General features: G+C 41.6%; 1 protein-coding gene across 2 annotated transcripts; it reads left to right on the top strand.

Annotated features, from left to right (window-relative positions):
- The first annotated feature begins 2,909 nt into the window (after positions 1-2,909).
- Positions 2,910-26,607, top strand: mmel1 (membrane metallo-endopeptidase-like 1). Of its 2 annotated transcripts, XM_084348958.1 has the most exons (26): positions 2,910-2,975; positions 4,850-5,021; positions 8,204-8,320; positions 13,201-13,377; positions 13,766-13,804; positions 14,128-14,187; positions 14,299-14,460; positions 14,561-14,641; positions 15,610-15,705; positions 16,238-16,356; positions 17,146-17,211; positions 17,548-17,682; positions 17,973-18,062; positions 18,520-18,656; positions 18,739-18,832; positions 18,927-19,055; positions 19,538-19,636; positions 19,726-19,809; positions 19,884-19,987; positions 20,897-20,955; positions 21,061-21,180; positions 21,354-21,487; positions 21,620-21,685; positions 21,797-21,892; positions 22,462-22,538; positions 23,448-26,607. In XM_084348958.1, the coding sequence occupies exons 4-26, from the start codon at positions 13,221-13,223 to the stop codon at positions 23,545-23,547; spliced, it is 2,304 nt and encodes a 767-aa protein (XP_084205084.1). In that variant the 5' UTR covers positions 2,910-2,975; positions 4,850-5,021; positions 8,204-8,320; positions 13,201-13,220; the 3' UTR covers positions 23,548-26,607. The 2 variants fall into 2 exon arrangements, with proteins under 2 accessions (XP_084205084.1, XP_084205083.1); XM_084348957.1 differs by lacking the exons at positions 2,910-2,975; positions 4,850-5,021 and having other exon boundaries at positions 8,173-8,320.
- Positions 26,608-26,855: the final 248 nt, after the last annotated feature.

Here is a 26,855-nt window from a genome sequence, read left to right as displayed (position 1 = left end):
CTTCTGTAAAGATAACCTGACAGAACAGACAGTGTTTAATCCGACTTGTCCATCTAAAGTTTTTAATAGGTTGTAGTGCCTTTGATGCACATTATCAAATCTACACATTCTGTTCATGTTGCTGCTGTACATTAAATGTATTTGATCAGCTGCATGCACATAGATATAATAGTAGCTCCAGGTAAAAGTCTTAATTTCCTGCTGATTTCCTGTGTTAAATATATGTCGACTGACATCTGATGGATCAATGTGTTGATCTGTATCGCTCTTGAAGGACAACCTGTACTTTTGAAAGTGGGAACAGTCGTACGTATTCATCCTCTGCTGGGTGGCTTGATGACATTAGTTTATTTATGTTAAACCTGTCCATCCGTGGTGGCAGTAATGACAGTGTTGCAGGTGGTGCAGGGTCACAGCCATAATCATATGCCTGATCCCCCGCGGAGCGAATGGTGTGGAACTGCGTGGGCGAGCTGCTGCTCAGTATTCCAGTCACGGCTCGTTTGCATTGAGAGCTGTCCAGGCCAGTCCAGTATGATTAGTTGACCACAGAAGTGTGGAGTTGCACCCCATTATCATTAAACGGTGCCAGTCATGAAGTCATATACTCCTCCCTGTCTCTCTAATTACACCCCTACTGCTGGGCTCCAAGCAATTACTGCCTGCCGCCAGAACGCTTCATCGTTCATTAGGTACAGATAACGGACACATCAACAACAAAAACAAAAGAAAAGGCAGATTTACTCATATTTCTGCTTAATAACAAAATATCACCTTTAGAAGACAAATGATTTTGATGTCATTATTTTGAGGGAACCAAAGGTGTTTTTAGGAGATAAGAAGCTAAATTATTGGGAAATGAACGTCATTGCACAGATGATATGCAGCAGCAGCACATTGTTGTATAACGAACGTCAATTGATCGATTAATCCCTAAAGCCCTTTAAGCAGCAGCTCCTGAACAGTACATTATGATAAGTATACATGAGGGGTGTGTATCAAATCATACAGTACAATCATCACTAATTATTGTCTAGGTTCAGAATTTTTACCTCTACCAAGGAGGTTATGTTTTCACCCGTGACTGTTTGGTGTTGGTTGGTTGGTTTGCCAACTCCGTCTGAAGGATCACCTGTAGCTGCCAGTGAACACGGTCGATTAAAGGGGCTCTATATAACAACTTGTAGCAATTTAAATGTATTAATCGCTTTTTTATTTGACAAATGTGAGCAGATTGTAATGTGATGTGAAAAATAAGACCATCCCCGTCTCGCTCTCGGTTGCAGATACAAGCCTGTGGATGATTTCTTTAAGTTATTTATGCTGTTGGACTGTTGGTTTCTTTGTGAAGGACTCGGGTCAGGTTTACAGCGACAGTCCAAAGGATGGGACTTACGCACGTTCTCGAATGCCTTGGCTCAGTGCCTCTCTCTGCTCCGCTAACAGACAGCAACAGTAGCTAACGTTAGTTTAGAAACGGAGTCCGCTAACATGATTTAACAGGATTTAAGGACAACACAGAAGTTGCACAGAGACCCTTTAAGTGATGCGAGGGCCGGCCAAACACTTGTCCGCATCCGAGACTGAGACCAACAGCTGTTAATTTGTCAGCATGTTAACTTGGAGCCCAGTACAGTTAGTCGCTGCTAGCTATTACTTTAGCCAACAAGTAAAGCCATCTGTTCGTCAGGAAAATCCATGACTCACAGTGGGTTTAGGCAGAGTTGCCGTAGGATGTTTGGAGGAAAACCAGAAAACATTGTCTCCGCAAAATATGATCCAGTTCTACCCAAATTAGTGAAAAGACTTAAAATTTTGTGTTTCTGTACGGTAATCAGTGATAATGAAGTTTGATTGATTGATGCATAGCATGATATTATTAGTTGAACTTGGTACAAGCTTTCGTAAGCACACGTGACATTTTGTCTTACAGGAAGAAGACATGATCTGTTATAGAAACACAAAGAAATTGATCTTTTGTCATATATTGTTCAACAGGTGCACAACATGACTGTTGATGTGCTCTAAAATGGTTTAAAAGGCATTTTTCATTTTAACTTGTTTCTCTTTTTATCAGCCTACTATTCCTCCACAACACAATGGAGACTATGATTATGACTTGGCGGAGGTATGCGCTCTACTGAGTGCTGTTCTAGTTAACCATGGCACAGCATTTTTGTAGGGTTTTTCTATTAGACGATGAAAGTGATGCCCTTTCTGCTCAGCTGTTGCCAGTTCCCAGAGACAAAGAGAGACGAAGAGAGAAATACTCTAGGAAGTACGAGACAAAACAGCGAATTTGGTATTCAAGCCGAGGTTATTGGTTTTATTTCCCTCAAGTTAACCCACTGCCAGAAACAATCAGTCATGATCCATCTGAGCAAATATTGTTTTAAAGTAAAGCACAATGAGCCTCATTGTGTAAATCGTCCCAAAATGTAGTTTGCCTTTTGCCTGTTAAAACAATCTCTGGACTTATCTTCAGTTGAGCAATGGTCCAGGGAAACAGAGTTTGTGGTTCTACAAACTGCTCTGTGTGAGGCCTTTGAAAAGAAAACTTGGTATTACCATATGGTCCGCTGCTTGCGGCTATCTCCGCTTTCTCTTATCTGATCTGAAAAGTCTCTCTTGACTCTCTCGTTGCAGAGTCGCCCTCGTCACAGTGGGAATGTGAGAAGGAAAAGGAAAACAACCCGAGGCCAAGGTACACATCCACTCTGTGAGCAGTGTGAGCTTGTGGCTCCGTCAAAAACATATGCCATTTGTCCTTTTTTTCAAAAGCAGAAACATTTCTCAACAAGCTTCTTTATATTTTTCCTGGAACATCGAAATAAAGACTAGTTCGGTGAGGCTGTGACAGAGCGCGATCAGGTGAGGTAAAAGCAGAGAGTGACAAGACCAGCCGAGGAGCCAGACGGAGAGGAGGAGAAGGAGGGGTGAGCCGGTCTGATGGACGGGGGTGACCAACAGGATTGGTGAGGGAAGTGGTTTTTGCTGATAAAGAAAGGGAAAGGGTCGATTGTCCCCAACACTCTAGCGATAGTGGTGGATGCCATTAAGATAAGGAGGATTAGACCTGCCACATCGCTGTCCTGGCTGCTCCAGCCTGAGGGACAGGTGGAGAGTGAAAGACCCCATCGAGGAGGGTCTGTTGTCACTTTGCCTGTCGGTGACCAAAGGGACCGCTTCATGTGCAGTTGATGATTTAATAGGATATTGTTGGGATTAAGAGAGATCTAAGCGGCATTTGTCACTACAAGCAACTCTGTCACAAGCTTGAGGAAAAGACAACTGAAATATTTTTATTAGCAGTGGATTCAGACCCAGTACAACAGTCTAACAAGCAGTCCAGCGTTCAAAAGGTTATTGAAGAAAAGTACATAAGAGCAAGAAGTTATTCAAGCCTGACTGATGTATTGGTTGGTTGATAATGGCTTCTCACAGATGTATTAGGATCAGCGCATATGTTGGCTGATATGTGCCGAAAACTTTTTTAAAGATTATAACGCAGTTAAAAATGCTTTGGGGCATTTAGGATTTTTGAATTCCCAGTATGTTCAGTAAGTTTTGGTGCACTTATATAATTTTAGAGGTCACGTTTTTGTTCACATCGTTCTTTCAGGTTCTGTTTCCTGTTTTATTTTGGTGTCTAACCCTCCTCTCGTTTCAGATCCCCTTCCTGCCCTTGTGTGTTTCCCGCCGTGTTGTGTCACCCCTCCCTGATGTGTTTCACTTGTGTGTATTGTCCCCACCTCCCTTGTGTATTTAGTCTGCGTGCGGCATTCGTCCTATAGTGATCGTTTTACAAGTGTTTTTTTGATCCTGTCTTTTGGACCTGACTTCGCCTCTGCCTTAGCCTTTTCTTGTGAATGATTGCCACGCTGACTGATCTTCTCTTTACCAAACTAGCTTCAGTCTGTCTTTTTGGAAAATCTGAACTGTCGCGAGTTGGGTCTACGTCTGGTGTGTCAGATCTTGTCAACAATAAGGTTCATTGTTAAACCGTACAATATCCTGCCTCTGATAAATATCTTTGTACCAAGTGTTTGATAACCCGTTTTAGGGATCACTGTAATAAACGTCTGTTTATTGGACGATATACGATATTTCGTTTCACCTTCATCTTATTAGTTATTGATCTAACATAGCCACAAATAGATAATTACATCACAGACATACAGTTTTAAAAATACGTTTGATCTTTCTTGCAATCGCTTTCTAAGCAGATGCACATGCCAGCGAGACCAAGATCTTCAGACACAAGCTGGTGGTGCTCGTGCTTTTGTCCACAGGGACCGCCAGAATCAACATAAAACGAAGATCCCTTGTAGCTGCTTCAAGTAACGTTTAGAAGCAGGACTTTAACTTGTGTATTTGAGTATTTTCAGAGTGTGGCGTTGCTACTTTTACTGAAGTAACGGTGTTGAAGATTTCTTCCACCACTGCCGCAAACTGAAACCTCAATAATAAACATACAGTATAGTAAAATAGATACCTAAGAGTCTCAATAAAAACTGAACATTATCATGTTTGTAAAGATTGAATTAATGGCTGAGTTGTCGTATTGGATTGCATTAGATTTGACAGTCGTCACCGCTGAGCCACTGACTGTAAAATTTAAATGCAGTACTTCCATTCAACGCGTATTAAGCCAGAAGATGTTCACAAACGACTACTTGGGGTTCTGCCTTTCCACGTTATTTATTTATTTTATAATTGTATAAGTTTTAACAAACATGTCCAGAAAGAAAAACCGACACTAATACACACTTAACATTATCTGTATGGCAGGCCCCTGCATAACTGGATTTCTTTTTTAAATGTCCTCCTCTCTTTACTTCTTTTACAGAGAATTATGCTCGGCCACGCTCGGTTTTAGCCTGAGAAAGAGTGAGGAGTGAAGACGCCGGTGAAAATGTCCACGATGACCCCAGCAATCACACCCGTATTCCAGCGTATTACACCTGGACACGCTCATCTAATGGACGCTGATTTAAGAGACGAGGGACAGAGACCACGAGGTTTGCTTCAAGTTCGCTTTCCTCTGAGTTCGTCTGCAGTGGGACCTCATTCTGGGGCTTTTAATGCCACTGCTGTGCTTAATGACCTGTTCGCTTCTCTGAGGCCTATTAAACACATGCAGTAAATCAACAGAGCAGGAACATACCAGTTAATCACTGCCTTTTGTTTTTCGGGGCTGAGGGAGGACAATGCATCTAACTGAACGCTGCCGAGCTGACAGAGAGTGTTTAAGGACAACTAACGCTGTCATGTCAGACAGACGGACGGCCTCAGCGGCCGTGTGTCAAACAACAATCAATGCCGCTATTTCATCCTGTCTCTCCTGCTGTCAACAAAGCATCCTTATATAACCAAGACTATGGCATTGTTAGTGTTTGTAAAAAAGGGACTGATAGTATCACCTCATCACAAAGTCACAATAAATAAGCTTCCTGCGCGAAAATGGCTTTAAGCATTGCAATTAAAAACTCAAATATTCTGCGCTGGTTAAGCTCACGCTGACTTCTGGTTTAATCCGACAGTATTTACCATGGGACGTAATTAACAGGGAGAGGAGAATGTAAAGCAGTGATTACTACTATTGTCAAGCTGTACGCTCAAAAATAAAGATATTTCAGGCAAAACCAAAAAACAGGAGAAAAAGAAAAATGATACGATAATAAATGAATCCGGCTTCAAATTAGAACATTTTCACATCTTGGAAACAAAGAAGAGAAGATTCCCATTCGGCTCCATTTTACGCAACCTGTGATTCAATAACATTTTTAGTTATGAGACTTTTTAAAAAACTAAAATACATGACCTGTCGTCCTCGTGCAACAACAACCTTCTCTGCGCGTCTCCGAGTGAGAGTCTCCGAGCACACATTTCATTTTCTGCCACAGGCTTTTAGCAAAGTTGAGCAGCCCTCTCCATCAAATACTTACAGTAGCATTCATCAACAATAGCCTAATTAAAAAGCTTTCAAGCTTGTTTTTCAGATCCACTAATCACCGAGACAGTCCAGTATTTGTTTATGGCCTGCGTGAGAACAAACATACTCCGCCTTACAGAAAATAAATCACCAATAATCTAATTTAAAGCTCCCTCATAAACGTAATTAGGCTTACTCTCGCAAAGCTGAGAATATGGTCTGTAACCTGCAATATCCAGACTTGAAACTGCACCAAAGTAAAGATGTGATGTTTGCAAACAGCTTGGTTGAATTTGGGGAATGATCAGGAAAAAATGAACACATTAGCTGTCAGCACTGCGACGCAGAGCAGGAAGCACAAACACGGCTGGCAGAAAGCAGAAGGTTGCGACTCGTGGAAATGTGAGGAAAATCTTAGCAGCTCAGCATCACTCTGAAAGGAAAGAATACGCTCAACCAAAAGCAACCGAGCCTTTAAAAGCACTGATGTTCATTTACTTTGGATGAAAGCTCAAATTAGCAGAAATACATTAGTCGGAGCAGATGCTCTTCTGCAAGAAGGGACTAAGATAAAGCAGCTTTCTTTTCGGATATTCTCAAGCATAAATTTTACTTTAATTTCATGGCTCTTTGCAGCAGTCACATGGGCAGATGTATGAGTCTCCTGTTTGCAATGCACCTACCACCGTGCTTGTGGGATGACTTCATAGTTCAAAAGGACAGTGAGGAGAAACACTTTTATGCCTGATTACATGTTCTCTCTTGGCCTTTTGTGATTCCCGTGTGTAGGAAGTACATCTCTGTTCTTCCTTCCAGGAATAACATTTATGTTTTACCTTAGGGGCTGAACAAGTACAAGTCAAGAAGGGGCCTTTGTATGGCTTTATTGATAGGACAGCTTCAGAGAGATGACTGGAAGAGGGTGAGAGAGAGAGGGGGGGTGACATGCAGCAAAGGGCCCAGGCTGGACTCCCTCTGCGTGGGATGCCCGCTCTACCAACTGAGCTAATGGGCGCCACCATACACCAAAATATTTAATCAAGTTGTAAACCTTCAGGTGTCAGCAGAAAATGTTCCCTACCAAGTGGTATTACTGTTGGCGCACTGTCGCAAAGACAATGTTTACTTCATGATGACACGTCAAAGCAAAAAACTTTTCCAAACCTTTATTCAAACAGAGAGGGGTCATTGAGAGCAGGCGTTTACATATATGTACAGCATATACATGTAAAATAAAACACATGTATTTAGAATACATACATAATAAATATAAACCACGTAAACAACTGTTTAAAAAAAACACAAACATTTGCGTTGTCCCTGAATATTAAAAAGGGCCCTTTAGACTAATTTCATTGCACAACTTAATACAAAACACTGAACACAGTGACGATATGAGAGGAAAGATCCTCTCTGCTAAATAAAATCTATGAATAAATTATTGACTCAGTTGCAAACCTCGACTCCCTGTTGTGTTGCACTTCATCAGTCATGTTGTTTTTAAATGACTGCTGGCTCCTTCACTTCTCCTCCTCACTCAATTTAAACAATGCTGCACGTGAGCAGAAGACAGGATCTCTAACATATTAACGCGTCCTAAATGCCTGTCCTGTTTCGGCTTTGATGCACTAAATTTGTTTACTTTCTCAGGCAGCAACAACACCTGAGCAACCAATCACATTTCGGCCCCCACTTTCTTTTTTTTTTATCAGCTAATTAGTGTGGTTAATCAGGCTGATAATGAGCCCGGGCGCCATGCCATTTCAATCTGACATAAGGCCAGGGTTCAGATCCCCACCAAGCACACCAGGAGCACCTGAGATCTCCCTGAAGACGAGTCTCTACCTGGACACAATGGAGATGACAAGTGAGGGGATGTTTAGATCATCTGTCTACAGACGCTTTAGACGTTTGTCTTATCTTTCTGCAAGCTTTCCAGATTTTTCTGCCCTTTTTCCGCTCAGCAGCTGGGGACACTTCACAGTGAGAAATATACACTGATGCTCGCTTTAACACATCCTGTTGACCCCTCAGACACACACGTCTCATAATCCACCTCAACCTCTCATAACAAACATGTCCCTCACATTTTTTTCTTATCACAGCAGTGTAATCAAAAACAATCCAGTACTATCACCTCCCATCTGCCTCCTCTTTCCCTCCCTCCCTCCCTCCTTCCCTCTGTCTCATGCTCTCCCTCTCTCTCTGCTGCCTCACTCATACCCTGAGCAGCACACTGAGCTGGATAACGTCTCCTTCAACCCGCAGCACAGACTCATTTCTCCACACACCAGCTCTGAGTGGATGCTCAGCAGGGGTGTTTGAGATATTAGCCCGCTGTTGGGGTGAACGGCTCAGGGAGTTCTACCATCGCCACATTCAAAGGTAAGCTTCTGGATCCTTGAGATTATATTCCCGTTTGCTGTCAAGTCCCAAAGTTAGAGCCACTTGCATCTGCAGCCTTGTGTCAGATTGTCAGCAGTCCCAGGACAGATTTGTAAAAGACATTTTTAAAAAAGAACGCTGTTGTTGTTTTTGTAGACTTGGAGGTAAGTAGTGAGTGGCTGAACGGATAACACTGAACTGGAGAAAGTGTGCAGCCTGACCTGCGACTTAATCCTTGTTTTGTTTGGAAGTTTAGAGAAAATCAGTACCAGTCAGTGAACACAGCTGCGTGAAATGTTAATGTGCTTAAAGCAAGGAGACCTCAAAACATTTAGTACGGATTAGTTTCACTTTCACAGAAAGGATTTTTATTTTTGACACACTGAACCTCTGACCTGTCGGATTACAACGCCTCGCTGGTATGTTAACACCTGCACGCTACGTCGAAGGTTCTGGGGACTTAATCAGAATATCATTTGAGGTCACGCACTCAGTCACTCATTTCAACACATTTTTAACACTGGATCCTGGAGCTGAACTGAACTGAATCATCAGTGTCACTGACCGGATCGGTGGAGCCACAATGTCTCTTCTACAGACCAAACCACAGTGTTTGTTTAGAATAACTTCTGGGTAAAAAACCTCTGCAACACGCACTTGCTTGCACACAATTTAAGTCTTTTTTCATGATGTTTTTTCAAGGTGTGTACATCTTATTAGTCTAAAATGAATTTATTAATTATAAATCACCCAAAGCATTACCAACATGTTTAACCATCTTTACACGTTACAGTCAAAGGTGAACACGACAAAAGAAATACACAAGTTTGCCGAATTCACATCTCCACAATGCAGATCGTCTGCCAGCTTTCTGATTGGGAAGTAGTTGTTCTTGTTAGTGAGAAGTCACGATGATGCGGTCCATGTAAATCCATCCTTAGCATTGTTCTTCCTCACCTGTGTACATACAGTGTATGAGGCGGGATGCCATCCGCCTTGTTAACCTGCTACCTCCCTCTCCATTCCCTCATGGCAGAGAGTGTGCAGAGTCGGGGTGGTTGTTTAGTTGAGTATGTAGGTCTAGTCTGTCTGACTCATTGATCCCTTATCTGACTGAGGTTTGTGCGAGTTAGAATCTGTGGCATTGACCACGGCTCTGACATCAAAAGAACCAGTCAGTCCGCCTGTCATGGCTGAATGAAACGGACCGGGTCAGTCCCTCCTGACACAAATCGCCTCCTGCATACAGTAAACGTGTAGAAATCAAAGTCTTTGTTCTCATGATGTTTACAGATGTCGTTTCCCCTAGTTTGAATAGAAATGGTCCAACCGCACTTGATTGCTGCCTGAAAATAGTACTTTTTGTCAAAGTGCATGCTGAGCTGTATTTATAGTTGCAACGTTGTTTTAATGCTGCCCTCCTGGCAAGACCTCTGGCTGGGATGATGTGCCGAGGCCTTCGCCACACTGTGGTGCCCGCGCATAAAGCTGGAGAATGTTGTGTAGAGCTGAAGCTGCAGGAACAGAAACACATTTTCTCTGTCACTGTAGCTTTTTGTTCTGTTGCTGGTTGATAAAAATGCGAGTACACCTGTGAGGCTGACTCCTAGATTGTGCTCATGGCAGTGAGAAACCGTGGAATGTGTTTTGGCCCTGGGCATTGTCTCTTAGGCTGAGAGGAGGCTGTCCAAACCATCTGGTTGGTGGATCAACACTTCTCAGGCTGGGAGAAAGTAGTATAGTACCATTTTGTTAAAGGAAAGAAAAGGTATTTAATGATTCAAATGTTGTACTGTTAAGCAGTTATATTTTACAAGTCTGCAAACAGCTTTACCTTCATCCACGATTCATTCATAGATACTTCCTCACATTATTTCCCAGATTTTGTTGGGTGTTGCGTTTTGGTCATATCAGCACACACTTAGTTTTTACCTGTGTCTTAATATATATCAAAAATGCTTAATACTAATGTACGAACAAAATGCAAATCTGATGGCCTTCACCAAAGACTGGTGGGTCTGATTTATTGCTGCTCTGAGCAGAAAAATCTTTTGTAAAGCCATTTCAACCTATTTTAAAATGTTAACATGTCTTTTTTCAACCTTGTTGGACAATTTTTCTGCATTGCATTGATATGATTGGAATTAATATGAAAGGATTTACAATCAAAGAAGCAAAATCAAAGATTTTTAGCTAAAATGCCTGTACCCACTCCTAACACAGGGAGAAATTAAACAGCTCTCTGAGGACCTTTAAAGATGTAAATAACTCTTCCTATTAGACAATAAATCTTGTATTGACACATCAGACTGCGCATAGTGTTCCACAAAGTGAGACCTGGCTTTAATGCGGTATAACAGGATTTTGCCTCAGTTTCTGTGCTCTCTGATACTGAGGATGTCAGTGCAGCTCTAACAAGCCCCCGCCTGCTCTTCATCACTGTAGTGCCAGATATGTGCCCATGAGTATTCATCAGGAAGGGCTAATGGGGCACAGCAGTGTGAACCTCTGATTTACAGCCCGTCCCCTGTCAGGCCTAATGATAGGGCAATGGCGCTGGTTATGGAGAAACAGGTGCTGCAGAGTGAATAGATGCGAAGCAATGCCGCTGAAAGCCACGGGTGATTGTCGTTTTGTCCCCTGCACAAATGCTCATTTGCAATATTGTGTTCACACATACATAATTATTGTGCATAGAAATTAGCTCTCTGGAAGTAGGCTTATGGCTAGAGGTCTGGTGTGTGTGTGTGCATGTGTGTGTAGGGGGTAAGGTAAGATGGGGAGGCGGCAGATATTTCAAACCACAATAGCCGGCTAAAGTAAGTTTAATGGTACATTTACGGCTCCCTAAATTGTTTCCAGAGTAAATGATACATTCAATATACACGACGACTCTCCATCCTCCACTATATTAACAACAGATGGAGTTTAATGATGAAGCGAGAGATAATGTCCCAAATAAACATTGCATTGAGTACGGCCAGGTTATTAAAACAGGTACGCGGAGCCCTGGAGAACCATCATTATTATTGTAAACTAATCTGTTTAACCACTGGTGTGCAGCACTCCTTGATAAAATTAAAATCAGCAACCCAATCGCCAGAATAAATATTAGCTAGAATTTAAAGCTTTACGTTTCTTTATGTTCGACTTTCCATTTGTTTAGCTTCAATGTTCTATTTCTCTCTGGTCGCTGTGCTCATGCTGTGGTCATAGTTTCAGGCACAACGCCACTTGTTTATGTTCAGGAAAACATCATGGTTTAGCTTAAAATACCTGGTTCTTTAGCTGGAGATGGCCCAACTTCCCATGAAAAATAACCAGCTGGAAATTGTCCCAAATAACTTTTACAAAATGGGCAGTAAGTTGCATGTATTGATTTTGAAGGTCGCCTTGCAGTTAGCGAAAAGTCAGTCTTATAAACACGCTCTTAGTGAGATAATGGACGACACTCATGTACATGTAGCTTAAAGGTCAGACTGTATTTTTTCAGCCTTCGTAACACAAAGATGAGTGTCTTATCTCTGTGGTTCCCAATCGTTTTGGCTTGTGACCCATTCATAAAGCAACGACAGCTGGTGAGAGAAAAAGTCACAGTTTTGTGTCGTTGCTCCAGTCGCTTCAATCTGTGTACAAATAACATGACTTTAGACTTACAAGCTGTGTGCAATGCATATGGCAAAGACCAATTTTGAGTGCAGGTGACACTCAAGTCCTTCCCATTAACTTCTGTTGAAAACAGATGCGTCCAAATATAAACGCATGAAAAAATGGCAGTTATGTCGCATAAGGACCAAGAATGTCCAAGCAGGGAGGACACAGGACGTTCTTCCAGGAGACTGGTGTTTGTGTCCCGTGTGAAACCAATGTGTTAAACTTATGTAATCGAATAGTTTTGTTGCTTAAAGGGGCACTATTTAGTTTGGGAGAAGAAATTCAAACTCATAATTTTAATATTTACAATATTAATGAGGTAATAATACAAATTAAGGCCCCCAGAACACTGTTTGAAGCTAGAAAGGTGGCAGGGTCCGCCACATATAAACAAAGGAAAACAGCAGGAAATTGTGTTGTCCTTTAAGGTCAGTTTGTTTATTCAGTTTATTCAGTCATGGAAACAAAGAGAGTTGGTTTATTTGGTTTGTTTAGGCATAAGAATGAAATCAGTCAATAAAGATTTTACTTGTTAATATGACGATAAATGTCACCTGACTGGATCAGCTCTCCACAGTAGTTAATGGGAAGGATTGGTGTATCACCTGCACGCAAAATTGGACTCTGGTGTATGCACGGCATGCAATTCGAAAGTGTAAAGATGTGTTATTTGTGCGTAGATTGATGAGATCTGGTTATTTTTTATCATATAAAGATTACTTTAAATTCTTGTACCTCTAATCATCTTGTGACCCGTTAAAAATAATGCTGGACTCCTGTTTTGGGGCTTGAAACCACTGACTTATGGTGTCCTTTTACAGATAAAGCAAGACAAAGCAAGCATTTTGTTCCTAAAGGCACATTTCAGCCTTTACTTTTCTGAAAGTTAGTATTGATGATAAATAAATCAGAGGCAGATTTTGTGGATTCAAGGCTGTAAAAATAGGCACATGAAGGCTAAAAAAAAAAAAAACTGGAAGAAAAGAAGAACATCTAGTGACAAACTGTTTTCATGCAACGAGACCAACAGTTTCACAACTCCTGTCGGTGAAGTTGTTGTAGGTGTTCGTCAGTTGAAGCTCACTCACTGCAGGTCAGCTGGCACAGTTTACCGATGGATCACTGCACAGCCCACACACACATGCATAAACACACACACACACACACACACGCACTGGTAGCTTTCTGCCTGGACCATCCCACACTACACGGTGTCTTTCCCACAGAGCCGGCAGTCAGGAGGAATATGGGCAAATCCGAAAGCCAAATGGATATCATGGAGAAATCAAGTAAACCTGGGAAGCGTCGTTGGACTGTTGCAGAAATCGGTCTGTTCGTGCTGCTGCTGTTGGTCAGCTGTGCCTTGGCTGGGCTGGTAGTCCTCTACACATCGGTTGTGAAAGGTAATTGCTCTGTCAGGCTCACAGTGGAAAGATCCAGATATTACAGATGGCAACAGTAATGACAAGTGTCTCCCTGCTCTCTCTTTTTGTGTGACTGCAAACAGGACAGGATGCGCTCTATGCAATATTGATGCACATATGTCACGTTAACCTTTTGAGAGATATTTAAAGGATAATGTTATTCACCAAAATATGCAGAATAAGGGATCTACACTACACACGCACAGGCCTAACCTTTACTGCAACTCCAGGCTCTTTTTTGAGTTTTGGTTTGGCTTAAATGTTACCAGTGGATTTAAAACCATTGCAATTATCGTCATAAGTTGGAAGAATGTGGTCCCGATTGTGTCTAATGTTGTCTAAAATCTGTTTCTTCCAACCAATTCAGAGCAATCTAACAGGTCGAGTGTGTCGAGGTGCTCAACAGGTGAGTGTCGGTCGTTTTAAGCCTTTAAACTGAACAGAGGACACACTGGGGGATAAGTGGGCATGTGTCATATTGAAGCCTGCACCTCTGATAGTCACTGTAATTCCCTTTACTGCCTGATCAGCAGTGCCACACAAAAGTGAAAGAACAGAGTCCCTGCTGACATAGACAGTGCGCCTCGCACACACACAGACTATACCGTGGTTTCAGGCTATTTAGAATTAGCCCTTCATTTCACACGACATCCTCCTTTTCTCAGTGTGGGTGTGATTTGTCAAATCCTGCACGTGCCTTCTCACAAATGTTGACACCGACTCTTCCAGGCCAGCTGTTTCGCTCCAGCCTCAACAGTGTGTGCACAACTGCAGACTGTGTTACTGCAGGTGAGGGGGACTGTTGTTTCTTTTGCTCTCCTGCTGTTTTATGTTACAATGTCACCCCCTCCCCTGCAACAAGCTGTTTTTCTGACCACGTGTGAATCTTTCCCCTCAAAGCCGCTCGCCTCTTGCAGAACATGGATCAGTCCGTGAAGCCTTGTGATAATTTCTACCAGTACGCCTGCGGGGGTTGGCTGGAGCGACATGTCATACCGGAGACGAGCTCCCGTCACAGCGTCTTTGACATTCTGAGGGACAAGCTGGAGATTGTCCTCAAAGGTCAGCTTAATCTCTAGTTGTCAGTGGGCTGCAGCGTTTCGGAGCCATGCGTGGGTTTCATTCAGAGAAGGAAATGTCTGCATGTGTTTTGTTGTTGCAGGTGTTCTTGAAACGGAGAACGGAGAGGACAGAGCTGCCATCAAGAAGGCCAAGATCCTTTACAGCTCCTGCATGAATGAGAGTAAGGCTCTCTTTAGGCAGTATTGTCAGTATTTTTAAAAGAGGACAAGAAAACTTAAAGCGTGGTGACAAAAACAGTCGGTGTTTCTTGAGCTCTTGATCATATTACATGATCTTTCTCAACCAGGGTTTCTGCTTAAAGTTATATTTAGGCTTTACGATCTTTCTCATCAGAATCATCTTGTCATTTATGAAAGTGTGATGGAAAACTAGTAGAGACAATGTGTCCTTGAATTATTCATTATTATATCACATTGTTTCAGTACTAAAGTGGCGTAATTAATTGAATAATGAAGGCTGGACATGGATAAGTGTCATACAATGAATATAAATATAAAAACATTAATATCTTAGTATTTATAGCTAACGTTACTGCCTAGTGAGCATCATATCACCAGAATTACTGTTAACTGCTGGTAACTGTTGCTGCCGTAAGCTTGTTAGCTCAGTTAGCCGTGCAGCTAGTTGTCGGGACCAGGATTCTGACTCTGGGATAATGAAGATATCGGGAACATAAGTAACGTGACGCAGGAAAAGAGCAAGAGGGCAGGCATCAGTCAGCTCCCACCTCCTGAAATATAAGGTTTATCGCCTCTTGAGGTAAAAATTGGTATTACGAGACAGGACAATCAGTGGCTAGCTGGTTAGCATGCTAACTTCAGCAGATATCTCTGTGAAACAATACAAAGAGGTATTTGACACATCGTCACCACTGTTGTTTCTACACATTCTGTTCGAGTTCATTTAACTCGAGTTAATTTTTGAACGTTTTAAACTAAAATTCTTACTTATGGCACTTTTAAGGATTTCTCTTCCATGTCAGCTTAAAAGTTGAGATTGAAAATTAAGATTCTTGAGGTGAGATTGCTTACGTCAGCTGCTGCTTCCAAGGTAAAGAAATGAACAGAATGAACAGTAGCGAGACTACGATGATGTTATGTTTTATAAGTTGTTGCATTTTGCCTGCAGGCCTCATCGAGCAGCGTGACTCGCAGCCCCTCCTGAGCCTCATTGACAGTATCGGAGACTGGCCTGTGGCGTCGGATGACTGGAACACCACTGCAGGTAGAAATGCTCCCGCCCGAACAACACTCTGAATAATGTTTACAGTTTGTTCTGTACAAATGTGCACATGTGATACACTCATACACAAACGAGCGTTCCTACCCAAATACATGTGCTCACACTGAGCATGTGTATCTATATTTACGCTCAGTGAATTGCTGAGTACGAGCTTTGTTGGCGGGATCAAGAGGCCGGCCCAGGCTCTTCAGCTGAGCAGTCAGGTGTGGAGTTTGGAGCGTGATGAGTGGGCAGCGGAGCAGTCCTCACTCAGGACTGTGAAGGATGCTTTAAATAGTCTACTCCTTTCTCCCCCGAGCTCCCGGCTCTTGCCGCTTTAATTAAATGTAATCATGGACAGTGGCTCAAACAGAATTAACCACACATAGCTGCATCTGCACACACAGATTTACACCGAGAGCCCAGTTAAATGTGCAGCAGGGGCAGAGAGGGAGCCGGATTTTTGCAGCCTGTTACATTTAATACCTCTTCACAGTTGTGTTTAAAGTGTCAGTTTTTGTTCCTGTTGGTGCAGAGGAAGCGTGGAGCCTCGAGGACACGCTGGCAACGCTTACAGCTCGTTTCCACAAGAAGGTTCTGCTGGACATGTACGTGTGGACGGACGACCGTGACTCCCGGCGCCATATCATTTATGTAAGATCACCGTCTATTGGCACACAAATAACACATTACAGCCATTATATCATTAAACAGTCATTATAAGCCCCTTTTACACAGCCTGTTTAAGGAAGGAATGGTGCACCTTTCTAAAACGCCTCGCTGTTCTGTATAAAACGCACAAACACAGAACGGGGAAATTTTTGTTTCGCCTTTAAGCCGGCAGCAGAGTTTGTAACAGAGTCAAAACGTCGAAGCCAGCATGCCAGCCAGCGAGCTAAAATGTCTCGTACCATTCCTAGCCCGGAGCCACGATGGACACTGACGTTGTGCCACGCCTCCCTGTTACGCCAGCATGCAATTTAAAATCTTAAATTGATGCAGCACTATGTCGGTGTTGTTTGGGTCAGTGTAAAGACGCAAAGCAGGCGTACTGACGGGTCTTCTTCCCTCCAGTCTTCTACATCTCTGTTTAAAAAGGGGAGAAAAAGACGATTCCAAAGGCAAACCAGGCACTCCAAAAAAGAAAATACCAGAAAATGAGGAAGGAAATATTAAGGAGCCTTTGATGTGGTGGCTTAATCAAGTAGCAAACATTATCGTGTTTTTGTGTGGGACTATTTTTAGCAGCGGATTTATAAGCGTTTTGTGTGCTTGGGAGGTTTTAGAAATGTGCACATGGGATTGACTCAATATAAACTACAGTTTGCAATGTGGGATATCGCCAGCCATCGTAATCATACTGTTAAAAACAATGTGTGAATATAATAAAAAAGATTATGGAAATGCAAAAATGTTTATCTGCTGTTCTTGTATTCTGGTTAGATCGACCAGCCGGGACTTGGAATGCCATCAAGAGATTATTACTTCAATGACGGGAACTACAAAAAGGTTCAGTTCACACAAACCACAAGAAAAACATGATTTTCTGTCTTAACTCTCTCGAGTTATGTTTTCTTTGTCAAAATGTTGAGATATCTTCCTCTTAGATTTCTGCCTCCACCACAGTACAATAGAGGTGGATGTGGTGTTGAAGTCCACAGTAACAGAACTATTTTCTATCGAAGAAATTGTATTTGCTTTTAGAAAACTTTGATGTTCGATGTTTTCTTGTGTCACATTTTTGAGTGGCACAATCATAATGATATAGTTTCATTCACCACTGTTGTTCTGACATCTTAATTTGTTGTGGAAACAAGATTTATAGCGCTTGTGATTGTACCACAGGTTCGTGAGGCCTACCTCCATTTCATGGTTTCTATTGCGAAGATAACCCGAGAGGACAGGAACTTGACTCAGGATGACGACCGTGTGTGGGAGGAAATGATGCAAGTGCTGGAGCTGGAGACAGACATCGCCAATGTGAGTGCCAGCCACAACAGGAAATGGAGTTGTGGGACGAGGGCTAAGGAAAATTAATAATGACAAGATGAAAAATGAGCACCGCCTCTCTGCCTCCAGTGAATGAGAGAACCAGGCTACATTTAATGTAGACTGAGGAGATCGGCCAAGCTTTTAACCTGTTTATTTGTCCGTGCCTGTCGAGAGCATGACAAATGAGACTATGCTGATGAAAGGAGAGCAAAATGTGAATATATATATGTAACCGACAGCAGTTTATACAAGGCTGTTTCCTTCCTGTTGCTGGACAGGCCACATCACCAGCAGAGGAGCGGCAAGATGTCACTGTTCTCTACAATAAGATGACACTTGGAGAGCTACAGAGCACATTCAGCCTTAATGTAAGTGTGTGTTTAACTTCTTTCTTGTGTGTTACGTAGTGTGCAAGCAGGTCACTGGTTCAAGTTAAGTCTAAGTGGAAGAACTAAATGAGTGAATGAGGTTATTTCCACTTAATAAACAAGCAATGTTTAGCTGTTGGAACGCCTTTGAGCAAGTTGACAGCTAGAGAACCATAGAAGGCAATTATATAATTAAGTTTATAGCACATTTATACTATAGCCATGGAAAATATTAATTTCTCATTACCTGTCATTTGTCCATTAAAAGAATAGTTCAACATTTTGGAAAATACTCTTGACTCTTGCCAAGAGAAAGATGAAATGAGTGATACCACTCTCTGGAAACAAAGGGAAACAGCGAGCTTGGCTCTGTCCTAAGGTAGCCAAATTTACCCATCAGCACCTCTAAGTAAAACTAAACATGTAAAAAATATATGTCCTACCTTTTGTTTTCCAGGGTTTTAACTGGACGCGATATATTCAAGGTGTGCTGTCCAGTGTGTCCACGGAGGTCCAGTTAGAGGAGGAGGTGGTGGTGTACAGCTCTCCTTATCTTGAGAAGATGAATGACGTTCTCTCCAAACACAGTGTCAGGTCAGTGCAATGAGAACAAATGATTACAGATTATCTACACTTCAGCACTACAGTCTAACAAATATTATATGCATGTTTGCAGAACTATGCAGAACTACCTCACCTGGCAGCTCATCATTGACAGAGTTAATAGCCTGAGCCGCCGATTCAAAGATGCCAGAGCTCGTTACAGGAAGGTCAGATGAACACTGTGTGGCACATGATAACTTTATCTTTTTTAAAAACAAAATCACAGCGTGCGTATGTTTGTCTGTGTGTGCGTGTGGTCAGACTCTCTATGGGACCACCGTGGAGGACGCGTGGTGGCGAGAATGTGTCCGTTATGTCCAGAGCAGCATGGAGAACGCAGTTGGAGCTCTGTATGTGCGTGAGACGTTTGCTGGAGAGAGCAAACAAATGGTAAGAAGTCAAGTGCATTTGGTCTGAACCCCCTGAACAAAACAGAAATAATCAAAGAAAATGTATAGAAATTCATGATGTACATTATGTGGAAAAAATAGACCTTGAGGTGCCAAGTGTCACTTCCTAGAAAGTCAGATGCAGAGCCAGACCTTCTGGAGGAACAAACACCCAGAGTCACATCAGACTGTGCTCCGAATCATAGATCTCACACATTACTTTTAAAATGTTGGGATTTAAAAAGTGGATTTATCTTCAACCCCGTTTATCAACCTGACTTCAGCAGTGATCCACGGAGGTGACGTCCATTGTCGGGTGTTTATGTTCTGTAATGTTGACTGCCGACTGGAGCTGGAGGAGAAATGTACTTTTCTACTGTACCTGATTTGAGAAAATTATTACAAGGATGCATCACCATCACAATTCGACTCTCATTTTCTTCACCTGTTTCTGTATGGGATTGTGTTAACCACATTTCACAGGTCAGTGACCTCATCGGTAAGATCCAGAAGGCTTATGTGGAAACACTGGAGGAGTTGAGCTGGATGGATGGTCCCTCGAAGGAGAAGGCAAGAGAGAAGGTAAAGCACAAGTAGCCAAGCTGATAAAATAAAGATGTACTTTCTCTACGTGTTACGTCATCACACTAATCGTTATGCGCGTCATTTAGGCCATGGCAATCAAGGAGCATATCGGCTATCCAGATCATATTCTGCAGGACAGCAACCAGAAGCTGGACCAGGAGTACGCTCATGTATGTAAGAACGGTTTTAGTAAATTCTAAAATGACTGAATTACTCATCGCTCATCTCTGATTTCTCTTTCCAGCTTAATTTCAGCGAAGAACACTACTTTGAGAACGTCCTCGAGAACCTCAGGTCTGAAGCACACAAGAGTCTGAAGAAGCTCAGAGAACCAGTGGACCCAGACTTGTAAGCTGATGGTTCATCTCATACTACAAGCTGTGAAGTAACAAACATGCAGCATGTACACCAATGTTCAGGCGATCGCCGATCCTTCCCATCATCACAGACTTTCTTCCTCTCTGACTCTCTCCTGGAAGTTATAGTGACCATGAGTTACCTTGAGTAAAACAATGGATTTTTGAAGATTATTGGAAACAATTCAGATATCTAAGTACACATCGCAACAAAGCATATGAAATTACATAAACGTCAAGTTATTTTTAGACGTTTTAATTCAGAAATCTTACATATTAAATCTTTAACAGATGTACCATGTTTAACTTACACGTAAGAAAATGCAACGAAACACAACGTAACGTACTTATTACAATTAAATCCATGATCCGTTCACAAACCTAACTAAACTACGACCGTTCACAAAGTCAACCACGTGGTTATTTTTGTCAACATGACAACAAAAGTCACCTGACTATGAATCTGCTCTCCACAGACTTTTAATGGGAAGGATTGACATATCACCTGTGCCATTTGGAAACTTGAACATGTTACTTGTGTGCTGATTGACGAGATGTGGTCGCCGCTGTCCTTTGTAAAACACAAGCTCTTGTACTCATCGAACGTCATCAAGGGTGACAACACAAACCCCTTTTTGAAATGAGGTCAATCACTACACAAAAAACAATCATACATTTCTGCTCTCTCTTTATGTTTCCAAGATAGTAAACAGAGAATGTCAAGAGAAAGACGATCCATGTCGTCATCGAGTAATCCCCAAACAGCATTAAAAAATAAGTTCTAAATATTGATGGTGCGAAACATGTTGTTTGCATTGATTTCACAGTATAGTATCTTCAACTGAAAATGCAGTTTAGTGCTCTTTAATCAGTTATAAATGCTTTACCAATCACTCCCCAGGTGGATCATCGGTGCTGCTGTGGTGAATGCTTTTTACTCACCCAACAGAAACCAGATAGGTAAGAGCCCTGCCGGGAGCCTCCGTGACAACTCAGAGATGTCACTCCTCATTGTAATCCTGTTTACTTAATGTCGTTTCACTCCTGTTGTTTATGTCTGTCCAGTGTTTCCAGCAGGGATCCTGCAGCCGCCTTTCTTCAGCAAACAGCAGCACCAGGCCCTTAACTTCGGTGGAATAGGAATGGTTATCGGACATGAGATCACACACGGATTCGATGACAACGGTGAGACAGAAGTGACTCGTCATGGATATTTTAGGAAGCCCATACGGATAAACGCAGCTAATCTTTCACTGTGATTTAATAATAACTATTTATTTTGAGATGACCAATTATTGACTGTGATAGGTTAAGTTTGGTAAACAGTATTTTACTTAACGCATTACGTTTCCTTGCAGGGCGTAATTTTGACAAGGATGGTAATATGCTAAACTGGTGGAGTAATTACTCCGCTGAGCACTTCAAAGAGCAGTCACAGTGCATGGTGCAACAATATGGCAACTTCAACTGGAAGCTAGCAGGCGGACAAAACGTAAGCACCCACCGGCACGTATGAAATGAGACGTTTTGTCTCGGCTGTAATCCCTGACAATGTACACCGTGTATTAAAGTGACCACCAGAATGAGTGTTTTCATGCTGTCATGTGTGTGTTCGTGATTGCAGGTCAGTGGAATCAGCACTTTGGGGGAGAACATTGCAGACAACGGAGGTGTTCGCCAAGCCTACAAGGTTGGATATCAGCTGCAAAAGCCCTAAATCATCTGTTACTATTTCAGCAGCAATGACAAACTCTTATAATAAACTTTAAATCTGCTTTCATGTGCGTGTGTGTGTTTACAGGCTTATCTAAAGTGGGTTGAGATGGAGGGTGAAGAGCCTCGTCTACCTGGTCTAGACATGGATCACAAGCAACTTTTCTTTCTCAACTTTGCCCAAGTAAGTAAGAATAATGTGTCGTTTCTAAAAGTGTTATTTCAGCAGACAGAGGGCAGACAGTAATTTCTCAATCTGGAAACCAGAGCCAAAGCTCCGGGGTTGCAATTTTTTTAGTGGGTGTTTGGTGCTGAGAAGTGAACATTGGGACAAAGGCAGAGGGGTCGGGGGGTGAGACGCTGAAGCAATCCCAGAACAAATGAGCGTTCAGCTGCACACAGTGGTCAAGAGCAGCTGCCAAAGTAAAGAGCGTCTGGCTGCCAGGGAATGTAAAGCATAAGTCATTTCTACTGTCGCCCACAATAAAAACAGGTCAGACACCCTTTATAAATCGTTTTCAAGAGCCACAATCACTTCCCACAGAGGTTTACGAGCCAGTATGAGTTAAATAACTTAAATATAAGAGCTGGGAATTAGAAAGATTATTAGATGCAGTATGCTCTAATTACATAGAATAAACATGTTATATTCAAGGTGAAATATTAATTCTATTTTTAGTCTGTGGAGACCTTATTTTATCTCACAATGACTGCTTTTAAAACGAGCTCACCTAATGACTTTTTGGTTTCTAGGTGTGGTGTGGTGCTTATCGGCCTGAGTATGCCAGCCAGTCCATCAAGACTGACTCACACAGTCCCTTAGAATACAGGTAAGGAGCTATTGTGCACTCAGATATATACATGAGAACCAATAAGATTATTTTTAAGGGGTAGTCTGATGTTTTTCATTACTGATTAAACAACTGTGTCGCATGTTAAAGTTCGGGATGCTGGCTGGCAAAGATAGTAGCCCATCCGTCTCTGTTGATGCAGCGATTGAATGTCGTCAAGTTTGAAAGAGAGACTGAAGCAAAAGATGTAAAAAAGTCACCACTGTAACATCAAGCATGACACACAACAAACAGGAAAACTTCCACAAAGTTTACCTGCGTTAAAAAAAATCTGCATATACACACTAATTCGGTTTCAGAGAGATGCTTTCCTCCAGTCTCTGCACAGCCATACACCTCAGCTGGATGCAGCTGGCAATTTGTCTCGTAAAGTTTTAATACACTGTAAATATAAACCTAATACTCCCACTGGAAAAGTATTTTCATTCAAACTGGCAATAGACACGTTTTTTACTCAACGTATCATTATGAAGAAAGTGTTCACATAATGTTATAGCTAGAACGATAACACCATCTGTGTTTAGATTCGTTCCCCATGAACCTCACTGTCTTGACAAAATTCTGTCTGCCACCATGCATGAAATCTCCTGGGACAGTGAAGGCAGACTGGCGCTTCATAGACTCTATTATAGACTAAATAAATGATTAAACTCACGCTGTTGTTGTTGGTAGTAGCTACGCTGAAGAAAACAAAAAGCGATCCAGTTCTTAACGACAGCGGCGCCAACAATAACACCGCTTGGAAACGCTAGGTGGGAGAAAAGTCGTCTGTTCTCACTTTAAGTATTGGAGTCATCTGCTGATCCAAATATGAGGCCTCACTCTTCTAGTATTCATTCATTCCTTTTTAGCTTTTATCGCCTGATAATGTTTGTCTTTTGTCTTCAGGGTGCTCGGCTCTCTCCAGAATTTCGAAGCATTCTCAGAAGCTTTCGAGTGCCAAAAAGGAAGTCGAATGAACCCCGAGCAGAAGTGTCGCGTCTGGTAGAAAGTTTGACTCTTCGGATATTTATCTCTTGACACGGGCGACTCAAATCAAAAGAACAAGTTGTGCTTCTTAAACCCGCGGAGACATCCAGCTTATCTCAATTTATTTGGGGCAGAGTGATGACACAGTTATTAATATACTGTAGATGTATTTACATCCTGGACTACACCATAGTTTCAAAACTTGCAGCACGCATACTAAAAAAAAAAAAGAAACTTGCTTGAGTATCTTCTCAAGTTTCAAGTGTTGTCTGTGGATGAGTAGGTCACTTGTTCTTTTTTTGCTGTGTTCCCACGACACATGATGAGTGGGCACACGGATATGAAGTCGACATAGAAAACTGAGACCTCGTGAAAAGGTAAAAGCTAATCTTGCTGGCTCTTGAATTAATCCTTAAAAAAAAAAAAATCTCTTGTGCAGATCTTTGTGATTTATCCATTATCGTTTGGCACTGAGTTGCCCTAAGTGTCTTTCCTCTGATGTATTGTTTTCAAGACGTCGTGCCACTTCAGGAGGAAGAGTAGTGAACATTTCTAAGTCTGACTGAAGGGACCAAAATAAATGAAAGCTCGGAGCTTTGCTGAAGTAAAGCTACAATAGAATTAGTCACACTCTGAGAGTTTGGTCACTCACTGTTACGTGAAACAAATTATCAAAAGACTTTAAGACTGTTAAATCTTTGCAGCTTTAACCTTAAATTAACATTCTGCTGGAGCTGCTGCTTTCAGCATTTTTACACTCAGAGTGGATAAATATTTGAAATCTACAAAGCGATTTAGTATTTTTTTGGAGGATCTTCTTTTTTCTAATTTTCTTAATCACGTTCTGCCAATGATTGTTGCTCAACACTCACTGCAGACATGTAAATGTATGTCATGACTGTAAGGAACCGCATTTCTGATGTTTTGAGAAATATTGGTGGCCTGTTACTACTTTTCAGTGGAGAGTGATGTGACAATGATGAAAAACCCTATGTATATCACTTTATTGCATTATTCCAAACTGCCACGGTTAGATAAAGGTTTGGACATGCTGAGTGTTTGAAGCTCGCTCCCTCTCACATATTCCACCGTTTACATGATTTTTAGATGCTCCAAAGTGTTCATACTTCACTGACGTATAACTCACATGTGCCACTTGTTAGATGACACTTGCCTACATGTATTCAAAATGACCACGTCTGCTTGTATGATATCTGTAAGTACATTTAACTCGACATGCTGATCGATTTGCAGGAGAACATTTATTTCCTGAGAGGAAACAAGAACACACGGTGATTAAAAGACTTTTAGCCTCTAGGCAAAGCCAATTACATGCTAAAGGGAAAGGAAGAAGAAACCCCCTCAGATACGCTCACACATGGACGAGCAGCAGATGAAGTGGTTTGCCCCCTGATCTCACATTGATCAGCGCTGTGTAAGATGAAAGGATGGAGTGCGGTGTGCTGAAGCGTGGTGACCGCTGTAGCCGAACCACGAGCCCCTCGGGCAGACACACTGAAGAGTGTGGCTTGTCATTAAAGAGATGGCCAGGGCCAGGACTGTTATTTTCTACCTTTATTAACAAGTAATGACAGGAGAATCAAAGCAGAGCCGAACTCATAAGAGACAATGGAGGCAGTGACTGCAGGTAGCTACCGTTTTTTGTGCTGAATAGAGCTTTCAAACACAGCAGAGAAACAGAAAACAAGCTGGTTTTGAATGTTTGCTTGTCTTAGGTCACATTCAGGATGCCTTGGTAAACTGAACACGACTATTTAGGCCAAGTTGAATGTGCATATTGAAGCTTTACACTCCCAGTCTGTCTCTCAGTCTTCACGTATTGGCAAATACTGTTGTGTTTAGAGAGGAAAGAGGACACATTAATGAAATGACTGTTTTACTCAGAATGTAGGTTCGGATAGTGTGCCGCTATCTTAAAGCAAAAGATCAGACATTTTGAGAAATACACTTATTTTGTTTTTTCTGTTAGAGTGTTAGAGGAGAAAATTGATGCCACTCTTTTATCTGTCATTTAAATATGAGCAATAGCGAGCAGCCAGTTAGCATAGCTTGTTAATAAGACTGGAAAAATGGGAAAAACATGGTGCTGTCCAAGAGTAATAAAAATGGGACTATGGGAATAAACAATTCAAATCTTGCCTTTATTTTGTAATCCTCAAGTAGATCAGATCACAAAGCATACAGATCGCAATATGATACAGGTATCTCAGTTGTTTAATTTAAACAAAAACCAACATGTTAATTCAACAATTTGCCTTTTTACAAAGGGTTATATGCTGGACTAACTCTTTGCTGAGTTACTCATAGTTTTTACACTTTTGTTTCACACGGATGAATCAGGTGATTGTATTACCTTAGGTGTCTGCTAGCTGTTTCCCCCTGCCTCCAGTCTTTGTGCTACGCTATCCTGACCGGCTGCTGGCTGCAGCCTTACATAAACAGACTAACGTGATAACAGTATCAATTTTCTCATCTCACTCTCCTTCAGAATGCAAGTAATGATTTCCCTGAATGTCAGTCTATTCCTTGAAACAACAAGGCACACTCATCATGTCTGGTTCAGAGAAATGCTGGAGGATAAATCATAAGCTACGGTGCAACAATGGGCTGCTGTTTGAAGGCCAACAGCTTAGACTCGTGTATGTTTTGTTTAGTTTTCCTCAAAATGAGTAAAACCGTTCAACATTGTTGACAGAAAACAAAAGTTTATAATAAGAATATACGATGTGTTATTGTAGATACTCGATGTGATACTGCAGTATTTACATATAAAAGATCTGAACCAGGTAAGAAAGAGAGCGAACATTTCTTACCTTAGTTATAGCTTATATGGTGAAATTGTGTGGTTTTGAAATAACCAGCCAAGTACAAATACATTATTGTTTATATATGAACATGTTTCATCTGTATACCAATCAGAGGAGTTTATTTATCTACATGAATATTTATGAAATAACATTGTTGCTTCGCCGGATTTCAGACGTTAAAGATGTTTTATGAATGTTCCTGCTGCTATGTAATTATCTAGATTGCCATTAAAGTGACTGTCTCAACTGTTTACGATCTCAAGTCTCTCTTTTAATCCTTCAAATGTATAATTAAAATGTTATATATTTATGTAAAAGCCTGACAAAAACATCTAGGATTCGTTCTCAAGCATGTAGAAGCAAAAACATCACTATGTGTTTTTATGATACTGCTAAACCATAAAAGCACTCAGAGGCATTATGTTCATCTTAATGTTACAGAGTCATACTGTCATGTGTCTTCTCACTGTATTATGAATTACGGCTCCCACATGCTACT

The sequence above is a fragment of the Pagrus pagrus genome (assembly GCF_965226575.1).
Source record: "Pagrus pagrus genome assembly, chromosome: 3".
In the NCBI taxonomy this organism is placed as follows: domain Eukaryota; kingdom Metazoa; phylum Chordata; class Actinopteri; order Spariformes; family Sparidae; genus Pagrus; species Pagrus pagrus.
The sequence above is the reverse complement of the archived record's forward strand: the minus strand, read 5'-3'. Positions and strand labels throughout refer to the sequence as shown.

Excerpts from the sequence above, each read along its gene's own strand:
- mmel1 (XM_084348958.1), top strand. The coding sequence starts at position 13,221 with ATGGGCAAATCCGAAAGCCAAATGGATATCATGGAGAAATCAAGTAAA. Across the intron at positions 13,805-14,127 it reads TGTGTCGAGGTGCTCAACAG|GCCAGCTGTTTCGCTCCAGC; the intron begins GTGAGTGTCGGT and ends CGACTCTTCCAG. Across the intron at positions 20,956-21,060 it reads ACCCAACAGAAACCAGATAG|TGTTTCCAGCAGGGATCCTG; the intron begins GTAAGAGCCCTG and ends ATGTCTGTCCAG.